Genomic DNA, 24,160 nt, shown 5'->3' with positions numbered 1-24,160 from the left:
CACTGCACTTGAGCTACAGTGACACTTCCGGTTTTCTGGTGGTTAATTGGAGATAAGAGTCTCACAGACTTTGCTACTGGGGCTGGCTTTGAACCTTGGTCTTCAGATCTCAGACTACTGAGTAGCTAGGATTACAGGAATGAGCTACCAGTGCCTGGCCAGCAATTGTTTTTAAATCAACTTACTCACTATCATTATGCCCTGCTTCCCTCTCTTCCTTTTCTGAGTTTTACTGATTCCTTTTTCAGTGTCTATAAAAAACTGTCCAGAAAAAAAATTGTTTTTATGTATCTGAAAGCAAGATAAATGAAAGTACTAAGAGAACACTTCCTTGCATAGTGTCCCCACCTTACAGAAATGCCCTTTAATAATAAACCACAATAAAAGGATAAACTTGCTAAGTGTGGTGAGAAACACCTATAATCCTAGTACTTGGGGAATAGAGGCAGATCACAGGGCTCAAGGCCAGCCTAGGCCATATAGTAAGTAGTAAGTTTCAGACCAGCCTAGAATACCCAGTAAGACACTGTCTAGAAACGAAACAAACAAAACCGCACTAAAACAATTAAACAACAAAAGTTAAAACTCTCAAAAAACTCAAATTCATCCATGACCAATGGCCAATAAAAGGTCCATATCCATACAAATAAATTTGTAGAGGTCAAAAACCGTAATACAGATATTTAAATTATGTGCCAATTTTCTTTCTTTTTAATAATTCTTTTTTTTTTTTTTTGCCAGTCCTGGGGCTTAAACTCAGGACCTGGGCACTGTCCCTGAGCTTCGTTTTGCTCAAGATTAGCACTCTACCACTTGAACCACAGAGCCACTTGTTTTTTTTTTGTTTTTGTTTTTCTGTTTATGTGGTTCTGAGGAATCAAATCCAGGGCTTCATGTATTCTAGGTAATCATTCTACCACTAAGTCATATTCTCAGCCCACAGTGGCAATTTTTCTTATAAGAACTTATTGTCTCAATTTGGAAAGCCATCAAATAAATATATACACCAAGTCAGAAAATTATTTTAATACTTACAAAACATTTTTTTTTACAGAATCAGTATAAAATAGCAGTTGATTACTCATAATTATTAGAATTACTTAGACTTGGGGTCTTGGCTAAGTGGGGCTGAAATCAACAAAAGGACTTGGACTGTTGGCTCAGAGATCATTTAGGAAGCCCACTCTGTTGATGTCTGTCATGCTTAGCTCTGGTGAGATGACCCAGTCCTTTAGGAAAAAAAAAATCTCCTTTATTCAGTCTTTGGAGGCTTGAAATGAATTCGGCAGCGTTCATTAAACACCTAGGATATTTAAACAGAAACAAAAATTAGTGAGTCATCCTGTAAAATTCAAATCTGGATCTAAATCCAAATTTGACTATTAGCATATTATCATTTCTGCTTCAGGTCAACAGATTCAGGGAACAGTGGAGTTTTGTCAGGAGGCTAACTGTACATAAGATAATTTCAATATTCCTAAATTCTTAAATATTCCTAAATTATATAAAGTTTTTTGCTTTACCTTGCTTCCTAAAAATCAAAACAAGTAGCATAATATGTTAGAATGACCTATGAATATATGTCATTATTAGACTTACTAAATATAGCTTCAAAGAAATATAGTGCTCAAAAGAGAGTGAGAAAGCTTTTTCTTTTTTCTTTTGCTGGTCCTGGGGCTTGAACTCAGGGCTTGGGCACTGTCTCCATGTCCTTTTGTTTACAGCTAGCATGCTACCACTTAAGGCTTCTTTATTGGAAATAAGAGTCTCACAGACTTTCCTGCCTCAGCTGGCTTTGAACTGTGATCTTGAGATTTAAGCCTCCTGAGTAGCTAGGATTATAAGTGAGAGCCACTGGTGCCCAGCTTAAGGAACTTTTTATATTCTGATTTGAAAACATCTTCACTATGTACTAACATGGGGTATAACATGTTTGGATAGGAGAGATGTACACATAAAAGTTAGAAAAAAAGAATATGCTAGAAAATAGATATGAGGCAGAATTTCTGCTGTAATATACTTTAATTCTTGAGTCAGGGTCTCAATTTGTAGGTAAGACTGGCCTTAAATGTATCTGCTACATAACAGACTGGATTAAAACTTGTTAGCCTCCTGCCTCAGCCTTCCAAGTGCTACTATCGTCTTTGGCAAGCTGGATAGGAAAAAGAAATGTCATAAAGCAAAGAACGTCAATTTGGATTCTGGAATTCATTCATGACTCAGTATGTTGTGATGCTGTTTTTGTTCCAGACTGATATAATTATTTAATTACAAAGGAAAATAATCATATGGAACAAACTGGTTAAAAACAGTAGGCAGAAGATGACTTTGCTTATAATAAGAAAGTTAAAAGAATGTACATACATGAAAAACTGGAAAGCTATATCCCAAAATACTAATAATATTAGTTTTTAATGATTAAATAAATGTGTATTTTCAAAAATAATTATTACTGAAACTAGGAGAGAATGAGGGGGATAAAATAGTTATTAAAAGGAAGAAGTCAGGAATCTAAAAAGCTAAGCCAGTACTCAGTAGCAGGATATAAACCTCAGCTGTCCAGCCAAGAAAACAGCAGTCAAGCCAACAACACTGTTCTTTTCACCTTTTGGAAAAGGGTAAATGTATATACTTTTTCAGAAAACTAAAATCATAATTTTGTGAATTTTAAGTATATGTGAAGTCCTGGGATCTGGGGCCCCAATCCAGTTGCTAAATAGAACCACAAAGGTGGCAATGAGGAGTCAGAGCATCTATAAACAGTCGTATTACTAGGTGCCATCAAAAATATATGCAATGTAAACCTTCATAATCAGATGTTAGAGAAGCACCTAACTCAGTAGCTGATGAGATTAAGATTGGTGTGAAGTAACTAACTGAAGGTTCTCAGTTCCCTAGAGTAAAAACTTTAGATATCAAATGTCTATAATTAATATTAGGAGACAAAAGAAATGTTTCCAATTCCGTTACCTTGGCAGGTCAAAAATTCTCTCACATACTTGCAAAACTGTTAACAAGCTGTATCTACACTGAGTTTAACTGCAGCAGCCCAATCACCACTAGGAAAAGTTAAAGCCCCAGGGGTGCTCATCAGTGAAGGATCTCTGCTTTCTATGGAGAGCTGCCAAGCACTATTTTGTCCCATGCTTTGGTTGTGCTATTTCCCTCCTACTTGTCTCTAAGAACCAACATTATACCTTCCAGCTCCTGTCATTTACCACTTCTTCAACATTGAGTTCTGACTGCATCCATTTCAACTGTAAGAAAGGAGAAAAATTGAAGTTATGAGTGGAAAGAGCTAAACCAAGCTTTAACATTTTCACAACAAAAGCAGCTTATTGACTGTTAGTGGTATAGATTTGGGGGCCTTCTTTGATACAATCTTCTCATTCCATATCAATTATAAAATTCTATGGAACAATGGTTCTCAAAACTTTGCCCAAGCAGTTAACAGAAGATAAACAAATGAACAATAAACATATTTTTAATAAGTTCAATCTTATTCAATCATAGAAATATAGAAAATGAGCCATAATATGATAAAAAGGAAAAAGTCTGATCAATCTTAGTCATGAGACTGTGAAAAATTTTAGTACACAGAAATATAGTACATTTTCAGTGGGAATATGACATGTCTGGTAACTTCCATGACAATATTTATCAAAATGTGTATTCAAGCTGAGTGCCAGTGTTCATACTGTAACTCAGTACTTCTGAGGCTGAGAGCTGAGATCCTTGGCTCAAGCCAGCACAGACAGAAAAGTCCTTAAGACTCCATTTCCAAATAACCAGTAAACTGCTGGACTGGAGGTATAGCTCAAGTGGTAAAGCACCAGCTTTGAGCAAGAAAGCCAAGCAATAACACAAAGCCCTGAGTTCAAGCCCTAAAACCAGCATGCATGCACATGTGAGCGGGCGCGCGCGCGCGTGTACACACACACACACACACACACACACACACACACACACACATTCACATGTCCCTGAATACAAAAATTCTAGTTCTAGAAATTGAAAATATAACTACATACTTGCAAAGAAAGTCCAGACGAATAAATAAGGACAAGAAAGCAGCATACTGATTTGGATAAAGAATTAAGAAAACAAAAATCTGGAAGAAAACCAGAAATAGGAAGGAGAATATATAGAAAGATACGTAATATTTCTGATCACATATGATTAGAAGGGATTGAAAGGAGAAGCTAGACAGTTTTAGGAAAGAGTTTGAAAATATTCAGGAAAAATAGGAGAGAGAGAGAAAAAAAGCATAAAGTACAGGTACTTTAGGTTAAATACGTCAGGGATCTTCAGGAAGAACAGGCTAGAGGGCCAGACAAGATCTGGGCAATCACAGCATGGCACCCGTGCCAAAGATTCAGACCAAATCAAGAGACAGCTCAGGCTGAAGAAGACTTGAGAAATCTGCATGTGATGAAATCTAATGACTGTTCCCTTCATAGGCTTAGAGTTGGTACCAAAGTATAGGCAGATATGAATGGCAGAAATGTGGACTTAAGGGAAAGATTTCTGCCAAAGGATCCTGTGATACAGGTAGAAACAAACCTGAACAAGCCCCCAGGCAGTCCCCTGAATGATACAACCAAAAGTCTTACTAAGTCTGTCAAGCTCTAAACTGATTGCTAAAGAAATAACAACTTAAAAACTAAAAAAAGACTCTTCAGTTGAAGAATAGAATGTGATAATATACCACTAAGAGTTTTCATAACTGCTTTCAAATATTTAAAGGGATGTCATGGAAGAAAGGGTACAGTTTACATAATTTTCTCATTTCACAAGGGGACAGGTTTGTGTAATTAACAAAGAGAAAACTGACAGAGAAAAGACAGAGTCCTCTGTCCTCCTCCCTAAAACCTTGCCCTTAACCATGGGCTGAATAAAGGGCAGAAACCACTGGCTGATGACATAAGAAGATTCATTCAACAAGTCCCAGAGACTCAAGAAAAAAGTAAAGGAATTGTTACTGTGTGCTATGTCAGTTCCTTAATACACTATAAAATTTAAATCTTCAGGGGCTGGGAAGGTGGCTCAGTGGTAGAGCACTTGCCTTGCATGCATGAGGCCCTGGGTTCGATTCCCCAGCACCACATAAGCAAAAAGAAAAAAGCTGTGGCTCAAGAAGTAGAGAGCTAGCCTTGAGCTGAAGAGCTGAGGGACAGCGCCCAGGCCCAGAGTTCAGGCCCCATGACCAGACACCGCCCCCCCCGCCCCCCCCCCCGCCCAAAAAAACTGAATCTTCACATAAATGGAAACATCTACTTTGTAGACAGAAAATCAGAACTTACAAAGAAATTATATCTTTAAGTGTATAACTTGTCTCTTCCTCCTGCTCTATTTAGAACACTGTAGATATTACAGCAAGTTCTAATTAATTACGGCAGTATTACAAACAAACTTTCAGCTCTGAGATGTTTCTTTTGGGTCTTAAATTTGGGTCTTATTTTTGAGTCTTAAATAGGTAAACCATTTATCAGAGGCCATTAATAGGTGAAAACAGATACAGGGTTCCAACCAGGATGGTACATTTTCTGAGTTAAGGATTTGGTAGAAAATAAGGGACTTTTAGTCTGGCATCTCTGCATATAAAATATGCTCACAACAACCTAAATTTACCTATTAGTAACAACTTCAGGTGAAGAGATTTCCAGAACCCAAAGTTAGAAGAGAGGGTTAAAGTCCCAGGTCTACCACTTACTTTGGGATGTCAGTTCTGAATCTTGGATTCCTTATACAGAAAACCATTTTAAGAACTCTTTTTCTGGTCCCATAATCTGCATGGCAAACTTGAAGAAAAAAAATCACTTTTCCCTATTTCTGGATGCAATTACTTTTTGCCCTTTCTTCCTACAACATTATATGCTGGAAAACAAACCTCATATAACTCACTGATTACTTTCTAATTCCTTCTTTGCAGCTTTAATTCTTTCCAGGCATAATGGTAAATGGACAGATCAGAGTGCTAACGAACAGTTAAATGTGGCACAATTACTCCTAAATACTCACTGCTTTAATTCTGAACTTTGCTCTCTACAATCAAGAGTTACTCTATTTTCTGACTTGTACTTAAAATGAGCTTTCCGTTTCTGATTTAAGAGTTCTGTCCTGCATTTTCCTTTAGAAATAATCTTCAAGGAACACAAAATCCAAAGCTACCTACACTTAGCTCAGCCTTATATAAATAATGTATATGCCATCATACTAAGGGTAGGGTAAGCCAACAGAGCCAAAATTCACCAGGTAAAGAGCCTACTTACTGATGCATGAGCAGGTATGGAGTTTAAACCTAAGACAGTGATCATAAACAAAGCAAGCAGCAGACAGTGGTTAAGATGTGTGTCTAGTCAACTGACAGGATGAAAAATCTAGCCACATCTACTAAATAAAGGGCAAATTTCACAACTATTTAGTATGAATCACATGATTCTGTTCCACTGGCATATTTTAAAATACAGACAAGATTTTGATAATTAGTGATCACCTAAGAAAAAGTCTGTTACTAAGAAATAACAAACGTTAAGGGTGAAGGGGTACAATATGTCTAACATACCCTCAAACATGATTAGTTAATTCTAATTATGTGTGTAGTGTGTGGTGAGAGGGAAGAGAGAGGAGGGCAGGAAAAATTAAGAGAAGGAAAAAGAGGGCAGGAAATGGGATTGTAAAGTAGGTGGAACAAAATGTAAACAATAAGAGAATATAGGCAAAAGGTACATAGCAGTTCCTTATAATTCTTTGTAACTTTCGATTTTGAAATTATAAAATATAGCCAACCTGCTTTAAGTTCTGCCTCTGTTGATTCAAACAATTGTGTATGAAAAATCTTTGGGAAGAAAATTACATGTACTTAATAACACATGTATTTGTTTTCCTTGTAATTACTTTCTATTTCAATTTTGTTGTATTTTTTTTTTTTTTTTGGTCCGGTTATGGGGCCTGAACTCTGGGCCTGGGCGTTGTCCCTCAGCTCTTCAGCTCAAGGCTAGCGCTCTACCACTTGAGCCACAGCGCCACTTCTGGCTTTTTTCTTTTTGTTTATATGGTGCTGAGGAATTGAACCCAGGGCCTCAGGCATGCAAGGCAAGCACTCTACCACTGAGCCACCTTCCCAGCCCCTGTATTTTTTTTTGTGGTACTATGGTTTGAACACTTGCTCAACAGTAGCTCTACCATTTTTGTCATATACTCCTGCCCTTATCATTATTTTCTAAACAATAAGCTAACAATTATGTAGCATTTCCATTATATTAGGTATTATAGGTAACCTACAGGTGGTTTAAAATACAAGGGAGAATATGCATGAGATTTGCAAATACTATGCCTCTTTGTACAAAGGACTCAATAATCTGTGGATTTTAGTATTAATGGTGGCTGGAGAATAGGGTCCTGGAAGTAACTTCCAACACAGAGGGACGACTATATGCTGCATATTTCAACATACAATGATTATAAGGAAACAGATTTGCTATGTTAATTATATTCTAAGGCTTATACTCTAGATACATTATGTTTATCAAGGGAAAATAAGATTTCCTTTCAGATAATCCTGGGTGTGGATTTCCTTCCTACTTTCTTTTTTTTGGTTGTGGGCCTTGAACTCTGAGCCTGTTTGCTATCCCTCAGCTCTTCAGCTCAAGGCTAGTGCTCTAACACTTGAGCCATGGCACCACTTCTGGTTTTCTGGTGGTTAATTGGAGCTAAGAGTCTCATGGATATTCCTGTCTGGGCTGGCTTTGAACTGTGATCCTTAGATCTCAGCCTCCTGAGTAGCTAGGATTATAGACATGAGCTACCAGTGCCCAGCTACCTACCTACTTTCTTAAAAGCAAAAAACTGCAGGGATGTTGGATAGTGTGACAAAGATGGTTCAAAGAGCCAAAGACCCATTATGAGGTAATACTAGTGTATCTAATTACACTCAAATAATACTATATTTGTTTCTTGTTTGTTTGTTTTTTGGGTCCGGTTGTGGGGCCTGAACTCTGGGCCTGGGCGCTGTCCCTCACCTCTTCAGCTCAAGGCTAGTGCTCTGCCACTTGAGCCACAGCACCACTTCCGGCTTTTTTTCTTTTTGCTTATGTGGTGCCGGGGAATCAAACCCAGGGCCTCATGCATGCAAGGCAAGCGCTCTACCACTGAGCCACCTTCCCAGCCCCAAATAATACTATATTTGTATGGCTCAAAATGATACCCTAAAGTTAAGTAATTTCCAGATTAAAGTTGAGTAATTTCTACAGATTTCTACAGAATTATATCTAAAGTAAGATTTTCAAAATGCATTTTTTCAAGTTAATCATCAAAAAGTAGATACGGAATATGGTATGATGTTGATCTATACTGATCCTCTGTACTAGACAGCAGAGACCAAATAAAGGAATGAATATGAAAAATGGTTGCATGCTTATTTTGCCTAAAACTATTATATTATATCTGCTTTTGAAATGCACATGTGCTTATTAACATATTCCTGAATGTAGTAAGATGAAAACTCACTAAACAGGAATCATTAATCTCCTTGTCACTTTAAATAAAATATACAAGCTTATCTTACTTAAAATAAAAAGTGCCTTTTTTGAAGGTAATAAAACCTTTGCTTGAGAATAAATTTGGTTCAACTTACCTTTGTCTGTTCTTTTCTAAGTTGCTTTAATAATGTTAAATCATCCAAATTCTTTTCTCTCTCTTCTCGGAGGTGTTTTACTACTGCTGAGGTCTGCGCTATGCAATTTTTTATAACTTTGTCCCTACTGGCATGAGCTGACATCAACTAAAAGAAGGAATAAGATGGGGGAAAGAAATCACATCAGTTCATCACATTTTGATATAAAAATCCTGACTGAAACTTCAGAAATTAATATTTTCTAAAACAATTTTTAAAAACCGAATGCATAGTTGAGAAGACTGTTGAATCTACTAAACCACCTTAAAACAGATAAAAGGTGGTAGTGCCTACAAAGTCTGAATTTTTTTTTCCTCCATACACTTCCAGCAGTTAGCTGTGGTGCCCTTGCTAGATTTTTCACTTCAGACTCCTTTGGCCACTGTTGCTGTCTACCCTCATATTTAGGTGTTCTTGTATCCTACATCTACCCACTCCTTGGGGCACTTATTACTATTCCTCCTCTCTTTTTAATCCATTCTTTTTTTTTTAGTCTTATACTGTCAACAGGAAAAGAGATTAAGTGATTTGGAGATCTTAGTTACAATAAAAATAAAAACTGTTTTATATAAGCATGGCTGGGCCCTACTGGTTCATGCCTATAACCTTAGCTACTTGGAATGCTGAAAATAGGGAGGATCATGGTTTGAGGCCAGTTCAGGCAAAAAATTTCTGCGATTCCAATAGCTGGTTGCAATGGTCTACACCTGACATCCTAAACTATGTGAGAAGTCTAGTTTGGGAAGACTGAGGTTTCAGGGTATCCTAGGCAGAAAAGTCTGTTAAGAATCCATCTCATGGTTTAGGAGTGATGGGTGACAATGTTGTTAGAAACCTTGTATTCATATATTGTTTTGTAGAATGGGAACTTCTTTGTACAACTACTTATAGATAATAATAAAAGAATCCACCTCAATGGAAAGAAGCTGGTCATGGTTGCCTGTCTCCTCAGGTAGGGCAGGAAGCATAAAATAGGGGAGTTAAGGTATAGGCACATGCCTAGATAGGAAGTACGATCCCATAAAAAATAAGCAATACAAGCTGGGTGCCAGTGGCTCACACCTATAATCCTAGCTACTCAAGAGGCTGAGACCTGAAGGACTTTTGGATAAAGTCAACCTGAGCAGAAAAGTCAGGGCGACTCCATCTCTAAAACAACCCTGAAAAAGATGACTGGTGGCACAGCTCAAGTAGTAGAGTGTCAACTAAGCAAGTATAATGACCTGAGTGCAAACTGGTACCACCAAAAAATAAAGGAGGGAAGGAGGAAGGTCGGACAAGTGAGTCAGCAATACAGTGCCTGCTGGGCAACCATTAGGCTCTGAGATCAAGTCTATTATCCCCTCCAAAAGAAGGGAACATACAGGAAACAGATTAGTACTTGTGACAATTGTGTGTGGTGACTGAAAGTAAGGATATCTGACAAAACTCTTTCATAACCTCCACCTGTTAAACCAAATTAATGAAATATTTATCATCTTTTTCTTTTCTTTTTCAGTCATGGGGCTTGAACTCTGGGCTTGGGCACTATCCCTCAGCTCTTCAGCTCAAGGTGAGCACTCTACCACTTGAGCCACAGCGCCACAGTGGTTTATTGGAGATAAGAGTCTTACAGACTTTCCTGCCCAGGCTGGCTTTGAACTGAGATCCTCAGATCTCAGCCTCCTGAGTAGCTAGGATTACAGGCGTGAGCCACTGGCGCCTGGTTTCTTTTTTTTTAAACCAAGGTATAATGGTCTTTTTTCAAGCACACTCCCATGATCACAGACAAATTTCTTTCTCTGTTTTATTATAGTCAGATTTGCAGATACCTCAAACATTTGTATTTGTAAAGGGCAGTTTTGAGTTTGTAGATTTGTTTGGTAATGACACTTTATGTTTATGTTGGGATAAAGACCGTAAAGCTAAGATTTTAAGGGTATGTGATGTGATATGTTAGGAGAATCTAGCTCACTGAAATTCCTTTACATTTTCTATGAGTATAGTTTTGATATTTGGAATTTCTAGAACTCATGCTTCATAGTAACTTTATATATCAACTCCTATAATGGACACTAGCTCAGGGACTAAGCAAGTCAGGGAGACTGAACAACCTGGATATTTCATAGATTTCTCAACTAGGACAATACTTAGTAGAACTCAATGGTACTTACTAGTTGGGCACTTTGCAAGCCCAATCTGAAATAAATAATAATGGTGGCTATTACTATTATTGTATATAAAAATAAAACTTAGTACAGTAAGCATTTTATATCTTCTTACTTATTACCCTGATTATCCTACAAATGACTACCATACTACTTACAAGTAAGGAAACAGAGGCAGAGATTATATAACATGTTCAAGGTCACCTACATAGGGCATAGCAAAGCTGAGATTTAATATACTTCTGGAATCCATGTTGTAAATCATGATACTATAAACCTCTACCTTATTAGAAAGATAACAAAAATGAAGTGAGCTGTTAACCTTAAGAGTACATTTCACCTTGTGTACAAAGTCTCCTTTTTAAGTTAAACACAAAGAGGCTAAAAAATGATTCCTCTTATTTATCAAACTATCATTTCACAGATTTATCCATGAGATCCAACTTTGTTTCAGTTTGTAGAACCTGTTCTAACTTTTTATATAAATCCCCAGGTAGGCAAGGAACCATTAAGTGTTTATTCACAATTTAGATATATGTCAAAGGATTTCTTATTTTCCCTGCAAAGAAAGGCATAAAATAAGGACAAAAGTGAGACTCAAAAGATACACTTACAGACTCATAAAGTTGTTTACAGGTTTGGCTGGCATCAATTTTCCCTGCAAAGGAAGCTGTTGGGACCGTCGTGTTTAATTCATGTACTATTCTGTCATCAATTGTCCTCATCACCTTGAGTAATTCCTATATATATTTAAAATAAAAGACTATTACCTGAACAATATGTTCAATGATAAAAAAAATATTTAAGCAAAAAATAAAGTCTTGGATATTTCACAATCCTTTCTATTTAGAAGTAAGGAAACAAAGCCAAATATAGTACATTCATAAGAAAATCTTTATTACAAAGATAGGTAAATTATGTATTAATAACTCTAACAGTGGGCACCAACTCTTTGTGGTTCAGCTGTGACCATCTTTAGGTTTAAGACTGCTTTGCTCATAATTAAATTCCATTTGCTGGCATGGTGTTTAGCAAACAGTATGTTTTTCCTATTCCACCCTATAGCTTAAATGGCTTCTCATGAAATTAATTATTACACATTCTCCGTAAACACTGGCATAACTGTTTGCTCTATTTCCTCTTACCTATCATTACAAAATACATTGAAAAACATACAAAAAGCTATTACTAGTAGTTAGTAGGAAACTGTCCAAAATTCTAATGTAATCTAGGTTTTCATTTGATACTTTTTTCCTATGATAGTATTATTGTTAAATTTTATTTTATTGTAAAGATGCTGTACAGAGAGGTTACAGTTACATGAGTAAGGTAATGAGTACATTTCTTGTTGAACATTGTTACCCCCTCCTTTTTCTCCTACTATCCCTTCTCTCCCACACCTCCCCCGTTACATGACCCCACCAAGTTGTAAAGTTCATTTCCAACACAGTGTCTTGTGAGTTATCATTGTTGCAATGGGTCATTCTGTGTCCTTATTTCAGCATTTTGTCATTCCCCTTTCCTCCCAAATTAGATATATGTATATACAAGATGCAGGGTACCAAAATCAAATACAGTGACAACAGGGTTATACCATGGGGGGAAAGAACATACAAAAGAAACAAAAAAAAAATCACATAGTACATCAAAAACAACAACGACAAAGAAAAACTTCTTGTGTCCGTATCTTGGGGTTCATTTTGCTTAGCATGATCTTATATGGTCATATGTACATAGCTTTTGAGCTTTTCCGTTCATCTGCTAAGATTATCCTAGAAGTATACTAATTATCGCAAATAAGGGAAACCACGGAACCTGTTTTTCTTTGGGTCTGGCTTACTTCAGTTAATATGATTTTTTCCAAGTCTTTCTACTTCCTAACAAATGGGGCGATGTCATTCTTTCTGATGGAAGCATAGAATTTGTGTGTGTGTATTTTTTCTTGATACATTCATCTACTATGGGGCATCTGGGTTGGTGCCATATCTTAGCTATGGTGAATAATGCTGTGATAAATATAGTTGTGCTAGTAGCTTTAGAATGACCTTGTTTGTGATCATTTGGGTAAAATGCCCAGAAATGGGCTGGGTCACAGAGGAACTCTATGTGTGAAAAGTTTAAAAACCTGAAAAAGGAAATTAAAACAGAACTAGGGAAGCGGAAAAACCTCCTATGCTCCTGGACTGGGAAGATTAGCATTGTGAAAATGGCAATACTGCCACAGGCCATCTACAAATTTAATGCAATACCCATCAATATCCCAACTTCATTCTTCAATGAAATAGAAGAATCCAAAAATTCATATGCAACAATAAAAGACCCCAAATACTAAAAACAATACTTAGCAGAAAGAACAGTGTTGGAGGATACCAATACCAAACTTCAAACCCTTCTACAAAGCCATATTAGCCAAAACAGCTTGGTACTAGCACAAGAACCGAACTGAGGACCAATGGAATAGAACTGAAGACCCAGAAATGAACCCACAGACCTACAGCCACCTAATCTTTGACAAGGGAGCTAAAAAAAATTAAATGGAAGACAGCCTCTTCGGCAAACAGTGCTGGCAAAATTGGTTAAACACCATAGAAATACTAAAGTTAGATCCTTATAAACCACCCTGTACCAAAATCAAGTCTAAATAGATCAAAGACCTCAAAGTAAAAGCAGACAACCTGAAAACATTACATGAAGGAATAGGAGAAACTCTAGGTCTCGTTGGCACAGGCTGAAATTTTCTTAATAAAGACCCAGAAACACAACCAATCAAAGAAAGGTTGGACAAATGGGATTGCATGAAACTGTAGAGCTTCTGCACAGCAAAGGACATAGCAAGCAGGATCAATACAAAGCCCACAGATTGGGAGAAGATCTTCACTCGCCATACAACAGACAAAATACACTAAGAACTAAAATATACTTAGAACTCAAAATAAATCCTCCAAAATAAAACCTCAAAGGAACAACCGCCCCATTAATAAGTGGGCTAAAGACTTAGAGAAACTTCTCTGAAGAGGAAATAAGAATGGCCAGTAGACATATGAAGAAATGCTAATCAAAACAACATTGAGATTCCAATTCATCCTAGTTAGAAGGGCTATAATCAAAAAATCTAATAATGACAGATGCTGGAGAAGATATGGCCAAAAGGGAACCCTACTGCATTGTCAGTGAGAATGTAAACTTATTGAACCGCTTTAGAAAGCAATATGGAGGTTCCTCAAAAGCTAGTATTATTTTTGTGATTAAAAAAAAACTAAAACAAAACATACTGCCAGGAAAGAAATAAAACTTCATTAGTTTTCTATTCATAGAACAAGTAGGAATTATCTAGTAACCCTTTCTAGCTTACATTTCACAAGCCTCTCCATAAGAAGCCAATAACTCTTTAATAAGGGGGTAGGGAGACAGGGAGAGAAAAGAAAAATAATGCCTAAAAGGCAGGAAACTTAAGATCGCTGAGTGGCTGGGGGTTTAGCTCAGTAATAGAACATGTGCTAAGGCTCTGTGTTCCACCTCTGGGAGAGAAGGAATAAAGAAGGTAGAAACAAAGGAAAGGAAAGGAGGCAAACAAATATTTGAACAGCACAGCTTCTTCCTCCCAAATTAAGACCGGAATACTAAAGACTGGACACTAGCTACATTCTGCAGTTAACATAAACTCTGGGACAGAAATTTAACATTACGCCCCTCCTTTTTCGATGGTTTCTTAAATTTATAAACAACAAGGGCTGAGGGCATAGCTCAAAGGGAATAGCACCAGCCTAGAAACAGTAAGGCCTTCAGTTTAAACCCCTGCACCATCAACAAACAACAAACAAAATAAAAACAATTCAAGTTCATTGAAAAAAAAATCAAGAAAACAGATCTGTATTAAGCTAGGAACATAATTACTATTGAAAACATCCAAGTTAACATTTGTTATTAATATGTATAAAAGCAGATTTGCTTAACTGTAGCTGTTAACATACCATTCTATTTCTTTGATTAAACAAATCCATAACTGAAACTAATTCCTTCCATTTCTTATTTACTGAGATTAAAGTATTACTTTCATTTCAGAAAAATTAGAAAAGTTTTAGATAAAAATTATCCGAAGTTAATTATTATCAATATATTAACAGATATCCTTTGTTTTTTTTTTTTGCACATTGCAAATATTCTATCCTGTGAAGCTACTACAAAGTGTTTACAATTATTACCATTTAGTCCATTCAATGTAAGACTGTAATCTTTAATTACTGACTGGAATGGCCTTTGCAAATTCTTACAAAAAAGCTTGTAATTCAGACTAACAAAACTCAAGCAAGCCCAGCACCAGTGGCTCACATTTGTGATCCTAGATACACACGAAGCTGAGATCTGAAGACCATGGTTCAAAGCCAGCCTGGCAGGAAAGTCTGTGATACTCTTACCTCAAATTAACCACCAGAAAAACCAGAAGTGGCACCATGGCTCAAAGTGGTAGAGCACTAACTAGTCTTGAGCAAAAAGAGCTCAGGGACAGAGCCCAGACCCTAAGTTCAAGCCCTATGTGTGCCGGGGGTGGAGGGGATGAGGAGAGCTGGAAACAAACTCAAGCAAGTGGAGATCGAACACAAACTTTGTCTCCCTTTCCTGAATCTTTCTGGTTTTATTGATAGTATTTTCTGTAAGCTGGAATTCTTAAGGTGATAATCCAAACATATACAATGTCCATAAATGGGGAGGGGTGAGGAAAAAAAACACAATGATTAGGTTTGAAGCTTAGGTAATTGATTAGGATCATAAAAGACAGGGGAAGGAAAAGATTTGGAAGAAATGGGAAGATCTAGTTCTCTCCTGACTCACAGAATCTTTGACAATATTGCAAATTATTAACTGTATCAATAGAATTGTTTAAAATTGTGAATATTACAGAGTCTGTAATATTCACAAAGAAAAAAAAAGGTGATTCCCATAATATACTTTGAAATAGTGTTGTTAGGGTGGGTCAAGTGGCAGTAGACTGTACTGTTGAAACAAGAATGATGGTGAATTGTTGGAGCTAGGGGCTGAGTACTTGGAGGATCAGGATATTAGTGCCCTTTTAGTATGTGTCAAAGAAATACAAGCACGCACACGTGTTCTAAAAAGTTCAGTTTGGAACTTAAGTAAGCAACTTGTTAATCAAAGCAAAAAAATGTACTATCAGACATTAATCAGAATAGAATTATATGAACAAATTGGTTTTGCCTCAAGCCATGACACTAGAAGAGAGCACTGGGAGATCAATGGGAACTTTTACACTTCAAAATACAGGAAAAGAACTGTATTATCACAAAAATTAGAGGCGAGGTTTAAATGAGGGGAAGTAAAGTTGAATGTTAGTAAGAATCACACATAGTTTGACCTTGATAAGAGCTATTTAAATACAATGTTAAATGGGCTGAAGTTAATGTGGATTCAGTTTAAAAAAAAAGAGTAAGGCACAAATATGTAAGACAAGGCCTACTACTATATTATGTAATAGGATTTCAGTATTTCCTAAAAACACCAAAAGTTTTAACAATCTTGAGGTTACATGATCAGATTTGTGTCTTAAAAATGATTGCTTAAGTTAAAGTGTGGAAAATGGACTGGAGAATGAAAGAGTAGAATTGAAAGTATCAGAAGACCAAGGTAGAAATCTAGGTGAAAGATGACACAGCTTAACCTTTCCTAGGGTTTTACTGACTCTGAACTTTAACCAGTTTTTGAAATTGAACATTGGCTATATTTTAATCACTATAGCCATATCACTCTTCAATAAAACAATTGGGACATACTATTAAGGGCCTTACATAATAGGGATTTGCATTAACCAGGCAATGAATCAATTGACTTTGCAGTCTTATCAACAGGACTTACCAATGTGAACTGAGAAATATAGAAAATGTTCTCTGTGTACTAGTGCATTACCAACATATGATCTAAAGTTGGGCTTTCAATACAGTAGACACCAGTATGTGAGGTTAAAATTCAAATTAAAAAAATTTGTCTCTTCAGTTGTACTAGCATATTTAGAGAACTGAAGAAAACCACATTACTAGGGTTACCACATGTAGATAGCACAAATGTGGAGTATTTCCACCACCACAGAAAGTTCTATCAGATAGTGTTACACCATACAAAATATACTCATAATGGTAAGCTATCTTTAAATGTCACAGAAAAATACAAGGCTAAGAAAATGGGAAAAAATGAGGGGGTAAGCAGTAATATGAAGGAAATAATTTCTTTCAAAATAATTTCTTTCAAAGAACTAAAAAATAAATCAATTCTCCAGGCTCATGTTTCCTTACGGGAAAAAGTGCTGGAGCTCATATAGCAACTCCAAGAGGGTCTAAAGAAAAAGAGGGGCAGCTCTCAGATTAAGAGCAAATGAATGTATACACAAAAGGTATTGCTATACCATCAATGCCTAGCCCCAATAGCATTCTCTGGCACACATACAAATTCACCAAGAAGACATATAGAAAAAAATAATTTATCAAAATGAACTCCAGGAAATGGAAACAAAGTTTCTTTCTTTCTTGTTTCCTTTTTCTTTTTGTCTTGTTTGTACATTTATGGAGGGGCAAGGGTAAATAAATGCAGCAGTGGTACTCAGTAGACACTCTGTTGAAAATGAACTTGTGGGGAAAGAAAAACTGGGAGAGAACAAGAGAAGGAGTGACACTGCCCAAAAAGAAATGTACTCTTTCTTGCCAGGAACCAATGGCTCATACCTGTAAACCTAGCTAATCAGGAGGCTAAGCTCTAAGGACTGCTGTTCAAAACCAGCCCAGGCAGAAAAGTTCCTATGAGGCTCTTATCTCCAATTAACCACTCATCAACTGGAAGTGGAGCTGTGGCTCAAAGTGGTAGAGTACTAGCAGTGAGAAAAAAAGCATTCAGGGACAAGGCCCAAGCCAAGGCCCAAGCCAAGGCCCACAACCGATCAAAAAGAAAAAAAAAGATTCTTTACTTGATTTACATAACTGTAACCTTGCTGTTTATATCACCTTTATAATAACAATTAAAAAATAACAAAAAACATATAGAAGACTCAAATACATACACACACACACACTCACACATACACACACAATAACTGCAACACATGTCCTAAGAGGCAATGTAGTTCTGTTCAGTGGTTTTGTGAAGTTAAATGGTGCAGGGTAGGTCCTGGAATCCCTATTGGCTTCTAAACTGTAGCAAAAGATAACTTTTATAGTGTTTCCAGCTTCTCTTAGCATTCATCCTTAAAAATGTGGAGAGATTTGATGTTTTAACAAATGTCTAATTTTAGGCTAACACTTTATTAAGGCATGTTATTAGGAACTGCATTTTAAATTGTGGAGCAAAAAAAATCTCATCTTATTGGGAAACAATTTACATATCAGGGAAGTTCCCATATTTAATAACGGGAGGAGTATAGTAAGTTTTCTATTTCTATAGTTCATATATAATTTATTCCTATGATTAACCATCAGAAAAGTCTCTTAGTAATGGAGCCAATTTTTAAGATAAATAGAGGGTGTGGAAAAAGGACATTTGTATGGCTAAAACACAATAGAACCCACAGAATGATCTGGGAACCCCCTTAACATTTCCACTCCTTTCCCTCTGCCTTCAGCTATTTAGAAGTACATCCCACTTGAAGGATGCTCTTATCAAACAGAGATTGGCCCTCAAACCCTGTTTTGACAGCAATGTTCACACTGTTGCTTTCCATGCTGTTGCTTTACACACATGATTGCAACTGCCTGAATCCTTTGACTACCAGCAGCCACAGGGATAGGAACAGGACAGTACTGGATACACTACGAAAGGAACCACGGTGAAGGCTGAAAAGAATCCATTTAGTTTATACTTAAGTATCATATGGCTCAAAATAAATTATGAATAAGTAAATCGCCCTAATAGAAGCCCCAAGACATTCTGAGAAGGAATATTCATTGATTTTGTGGAGATGATTTATGAAGTAGGTCCCAGATTAGTGTCAACAGAAAAAGATTTCAGTACAGCAACAAGCTGGAAAAAAAAAAATGACGAACAGAATAATGTATTCAGGAAGTAGTAGGATGAGTCAACATTAGGGTTCAAATACACTGGATGTGGAGGGGAAGGGAGAAAAAACAAACAAACATGTATCAATACTGGCAGTTGTTAGCAAGTGCTGGTGGCTTACACCTGTTATCCTAGCTACTCAGGAGGTTGAGATCTGAGGATCACAGTTCAAAGGCAGTCCAAGCAAGAAATTTAGACTTCTATCTCCAATTAACGAGGAAAAAAGCCCAAGGTGGAGCTAAGGCTCAAATGGCAGAGCAGCAGCTTTGCAGTCTTGACTGAAAAAAAACTAAGGGATAGCACTCAGGTACTGAGTTCAAGCTCCAGTACACACACACACACACACACACTAAGGGATAGCACTCAGATACTGAGTTCAAGCTCCAGTACACACACACACACACACACACACACACACACAATAACAGCAGTGATAAGAAGTATGACCAGGAAGAAGTACTTAAGATTGGAGGCCGGCATTCCAAGTTTAGTACTATCTGAGCTCTAAAGTTCAACATATGGTTTGGAATCTAAAAATCAGAAGGTAACTGTAGGAAGCTATCACATTATGCGTATTAGGTTGAAGGAAGGTTATATTAAAGAAAGAAGTGACTGAAGATAGGAAGGCCTACTGAAAAGCTAGTTACAAAAAATGCCAAGTAGTCCTGAACAAAGCCAGTGATAATAATAATGAATCTTACTAACGTACTTCTTTGATCATCTTGTCCATTACTCAAAAATAACTCCTCAATCTCATACCAGGCATATAAAGTCTTCCTACAACTTGGCTGAAATATCTGTGTAATCCCAATGTGTCTCTGTGTACATTCAAGACTACACAAATTACGCAGATTGTTTATATTGTCCCAATATTGATTGTTTTCTCTAAATGCTATTATGAGCTGTATAATGTTTTGATGGACCAAATATAAAATGGTGGACCCATACTATTGAAGTGGAATTGAGTAATTCCTATTCATAGTGACATTGAAGCCACTGTAATATCATAATGCATTCTCAAGTCTGTATGTGGCGACATGGGTAAATAAAACATTTGTGCTGCCTAGCATATAAAAATACAACACACAGGGCTGAGAAGGTGGCTCAGTGGTACAGCACTTGCCTTGCATGCATGAGGCCCTGGGTTCAATTCCTCAGCACCACATAAGCAAAGAGAAAAAAGCCAGAAGTGTGGCTCAAGTGGTAGAGTGCTAGCCTTGAGCTGAAGAGCTGAGGGACAGCGCCCAGGCCCAGAGTTCAGGCCTCACGACCGGACCCCCCCCCAAAAAAAAAAAAAACCACACAGAATTATGTCTAGTACATAATATTTTTTAGCAATGATAATAAATGGCTATTATTAGAGCTTACTATAGTAAGTTATTATATAGCAGATTCACACATTTCCTGATTATTTCATCTCTTGATTATATGAAGAGGTCATGATGAGTAACTTGATCTAAAACATGCACTGTTTCTATAACTTCAGTCCATATTTGCACAATTAAATCACCTAATAACACTTTATCAGGATATATCCCGTCTGGTAAGTAACGTATAAGTGGACATAAATGTTTTTTGCATACATACTATTACCACTGTCTATAATACCCTTGGTCCCTTCTACCAAACACTCAATTCAATTATCATCTTAATTTATTTCTCTTTGAACATGTATGGAACTTTATTTGCATCTTCATTTTTTTTTCAACATGTTTTATATCCCCATTTATATTCTTTCTTTCTTTCTTTTTCTTTTTTTTTTGTCAGTCATGGGACTTGAACTCTGGGTTTGGGCGCTGTCCTTATGCTTTTCAGCTCAAGGCGAGCACTCTACCGCTTGACCCACAGTGCCACTTCTGGTTTTCTAGCAGTTTATTGGAGATAAGAGTCTCACAGGCTTTCCTGCCCGACCTGGCTTTGAACTGTGATCCTCATATCTCAACCTCCTGAGTAGCTAGGATCACAGGGGTGAGCCACCTGCCCTCAGCAAGTTTCTTGTTTTATATCTTGTTACTAAGTTACCCCAAGTATGTACAGCTGGTAGGTATCTGTTATGGACTGAATATGTGTCATGATGTCCACACTGAAACTCCTAATCCCCTGGAGACAGGGCCTTTAAAGCCATGATGGCATACACCTATAGTTCCAGCTACAGGAGAGGTTAAGAAAGGTAGAGAGCTTTGAGTCCACTAGTTTTGGGTCAGTCTAGCTAACATAGAAGATCCCATCTCTTAAAAACATATGAAATGAAAGTCATAAGTGATATCTTTATAAGAAGAGAAGCTGCCGGGTGCCGGTGGGTCACGCCTGTATTCCTAGCTACTCAGGAAGTGGTAGAGCGCTTGCCTTGAGCTGAAGAGCTGAGGGACTGTGCCCAGACCCAGAGTTCAAGCCCCACAACCAACAACAACAACAAAAAAGATAGAGAAAGAAGCTGGTACCAATGGCTCACATCTGTAATGCTAGCTACTCAGGAGGCCGAGATCACGGTTTGTCGCCAGCCAGGGTAGGAAAGTCCATAAGACTCTTATCTCGAATTAACCACTAAAAAATAGAAAACAGAACTACAGCTCAAGTGGTAAAGTGCCAGCCTTGAATGAGAAAACTAAGGAACAGTGCCCAGGCCCTGATTTCAAGCTGCAGTACTGGCACAAAAACAGAAGGAAAAAGAAGAGACACCAAAGGTCCCTCTCCAACTATGCACAAGTGTAGGAAGTTATATGAAAATATAGTGAAAAAAATGACCATCTGCAGGTCAAGAGAGGCCTTAATAAAACCCAAGAGAGGCCTTACCAAAATCCAACACTGATAGTACCTTGATCTTGGACTAATAGCCTCAGAGAAACTAAATTTCTGTTGTTAAGCCACTGAGTCTGTGTCGTGTTGTTATGGAAGCCTCAGTAGAAATACAATGCCTAATAAGTTGAATGAATGTTAAAATGGAACTTAAGACATCCATTTTTGGATTCTTTGGCTATTGTTACTCACTTCTATGAGCTCCTTAACTCAAGTAATGTCATGTGATAAGGCAAAGGCTACCAATGGGCTGGTAAAACTCAAATATTTAATACACTTCAAATTATAAGAAATTTGTTTTATCCTACTTAACATTTCCAGCCCCAAGATTTTTGCTGTCCTGTTGAGCGTTAAACCTTGAACCTCACCAATGGAACCTCACCAATGAGGCAAGTGCTCTACCACTCAACTCTATACCCAGTAAACATTTCCACAAGTATGTGCATTTACCTAGCATTGTTATCACATTAAACTTGGCTGTTCAGATGACTCTTGTCTAAGAATTAGTTCAAGTGAAGAGAGCACAACCACACATAAATTTCTTTGGTCCAATGTCCATTTATGAAGTCAGTCTGCTTATGTTATCTTAGAGAATAGAATGTTATCTATTCAAATGGATGGAAGCAGCAAAGAAAATTCTTACTCTAGGTTTACCATTTTTCTTTTCTTTTTTGGGGGGGGGGGTTTGGTCGTGGGGCCTGAACTCTGGTCCTGGGTGCTATCCCTCAGCTCTTCAGCTCAAGGCTAGTGCTCTACCACTTGAGCCACAGCGCCACTTCCGGCTTTTTTCTTTTTTCTTATGTGGTGCTGAGGAATCGAACCCAGGGCCTCAGGCATGCAAGGCAAGCACTCTACCAGTGAGCCACCTTCCCAGCCCTCCACCCCCAGTTTTCTTTTCTGACACTAGATAGGTCAATGACATGTAAACATATTTTTCAGTAACTTTAAATATGTATTTTTAAATGGTTTTTAAATTGAACTCTAAACAGCAGGACACATCTGCATTGGAACAAATAACTTTCATAGCGACTCAATCAAATTTAGACCTTTGTTCTTGAATTCACAAGTGATTAATAAGAACTAGACCTCAGATGTCAGAATGCTAAACAGAAAAGCGTACATAGGCTTTTTCTTAAATATTACACATTTTTCTCCCCTTGGAGAGTTTAGGCAGGCAAGAAATAGCACCAAAACAGATAGTGCAGCATTAATTCTCACAAGGGTACAAACGTTCCGTATATGCAAAACAGTAAATGTGGGCCAATATTTTTATCCTCTTGTGTCAAGTCAACGAGTTCTCTCACTTTCTCCTTTCTCACCAAACCTGCAGGCTTAAAAAGGAGGTTAATGGCAGAGGCTGAAAGCTTGAGTTCAGAGAACCCAGAGCCTTACCACCCCTACTCGGACTCTGAGCTCGGCTCCACTGACCGCGGAAAGGCCGAACACTTTCCAGGCGAAGGCCCGGGCGGCACTGGAGGGCCACCGGCGCCCCGCCGCCCCACCCCGCGGGTGGCCTGGCTACCCAGGGCCTGCCCCGCGCCCCCCATGACCTCCAGGGGCGTGAAGACAAACAGCCTCCGAACGCCGGCTTCTCCCCACACGAGCTTATACTCCCTCCCAACATAGAGCCCGGAAGAGGATCTGAAGCGCTAACGGCAGGAAAAGTTTGCCACCCGAGGAAAATCCTGTCACCTGGAACTCCGCGAACTCCTCACAGTTCACACCGCCACTGGGCGCCGCCATATTGGACAAACGTGAGGACCCCGCTGCAGGCCAATCACCGAGGAGCAGAGGTGCCCGCGGCGCCGCCTGATCAAAAAAAGAAAGAAAAGAAAAGAAAGAGAACACAGGTAAACCTAGAGTAACCACCGCCCTGGCCGCCTCCTAGCCATTTCGAGCCCAGTCGTCGTGCTGACTATTCATTCACTCCAACCCCGTTAACAAGACTGAAGTGGCCAAGATGGGATCGTTTACTCCAGTGCCCATCTTCTTACAGAGGGGACACGGTGCACTCCAACCCTGGTTATTAGAAAGGGAATCCTAGGAAACGGAGCCTTTTCTAATCCTTCCTATCCAGTCAGTGTCCACCTTTTGTCCAGAGAGGCATCTGGGATTTGAGATGCTTAAAGTAACTCGGGCATTTCTGGCAGCGTCGGTGGGCACATTTCCTATTTTAAAAAGTCAGTTTCTCATATTGGCCCGAGAGAAGTTCCAAAGGCCACAAGACCTGGAGCCCGCGGGGACCAGCGGGCGGTGCCCGTATTCGTTGGGCACATGGGGAAGCAGTTGGCGGAGAGGCTGGCCTATCTGGATAGTGTATGTAGGGAATGGACAGCTCAGAAACGTGTCACGATTTTCCTCTTTAATGCTTTTCTTCTGTTTGAAGGCAAAAGCTCCCGATACCCAACTTAACGGGGGCACGCCCAAAGCGCTGCACACCCGGGCTCAGCGCCCACAAAGAGCCGGGGCTGGGACGGTGGCCCGCGTCTTC

At 38.2% G+C, this 24,160-nt stretch overlaps 1 protein-coding gene across 2 annotated transcripts; it reads right to left on the bottom strand.

The window, feature by feature from the left end:
* Positions 1-1,002: 1,002 nt before the first annotated feature.
* Ccdc58 (coiled-coil domain containing 58) lies at positions 1,003-23,485 on the bottom strand. Of its 2 annotated transcripts, XM_013019370.1 has the most exons (5): positions 23,362-23,485; positions 11,436-11,561; positions 8,636-8,782; positions 3,198-3,257; positions 1,003-1,303 (listed from the first exon to the last, which is right to left on the bottom strand). In XM_013019370.1, the coding sequence occupies exons 1-5, from the start codon at positions 23,410-23,412 to the stop codon at positions 1,253-1,255; spliced, it is 435 nt and encodes a 144-aa protein (XP_012874824.1). In that variant the 5' UTR covers positions 23,413-23,485; the 3' UTR covers positions 1,003-1,252. The 2 variants fall into 2 exon arrangements, with proteins under 2 accessions (XP_012874824.1, XP_012874825.1); XM_013019371.1 differs by lacking the exon at positions 11,436-11,561 and having other exon boundaries at positions 1,012-1,303; positions 23,362-23,451.
* Positions 23,486-24,160: the final 675 nt, after the last annotated feature.

Source organism: Dipodomys ordii, unplaced genomic scaffold (assembly GCF_000151885.1).
Source record: "Dipodomys ordii isolate 6190 unplaced genomic scaffold, Dord_2.0 Scaffold45, whole genome shotgun sequence".
Taxonomy (NCBI): Eukaryota; Metazoa; Chordata; class Mammalia; order Rodentia; family Heteromyidae; genus Dipodomys; species Dipodomys ordii.
The sequence above is the reverse complement of the archived record's forward strand: the minus strand, read 5'-3'. Positions and strand labels throughout refer to the sequence as shown.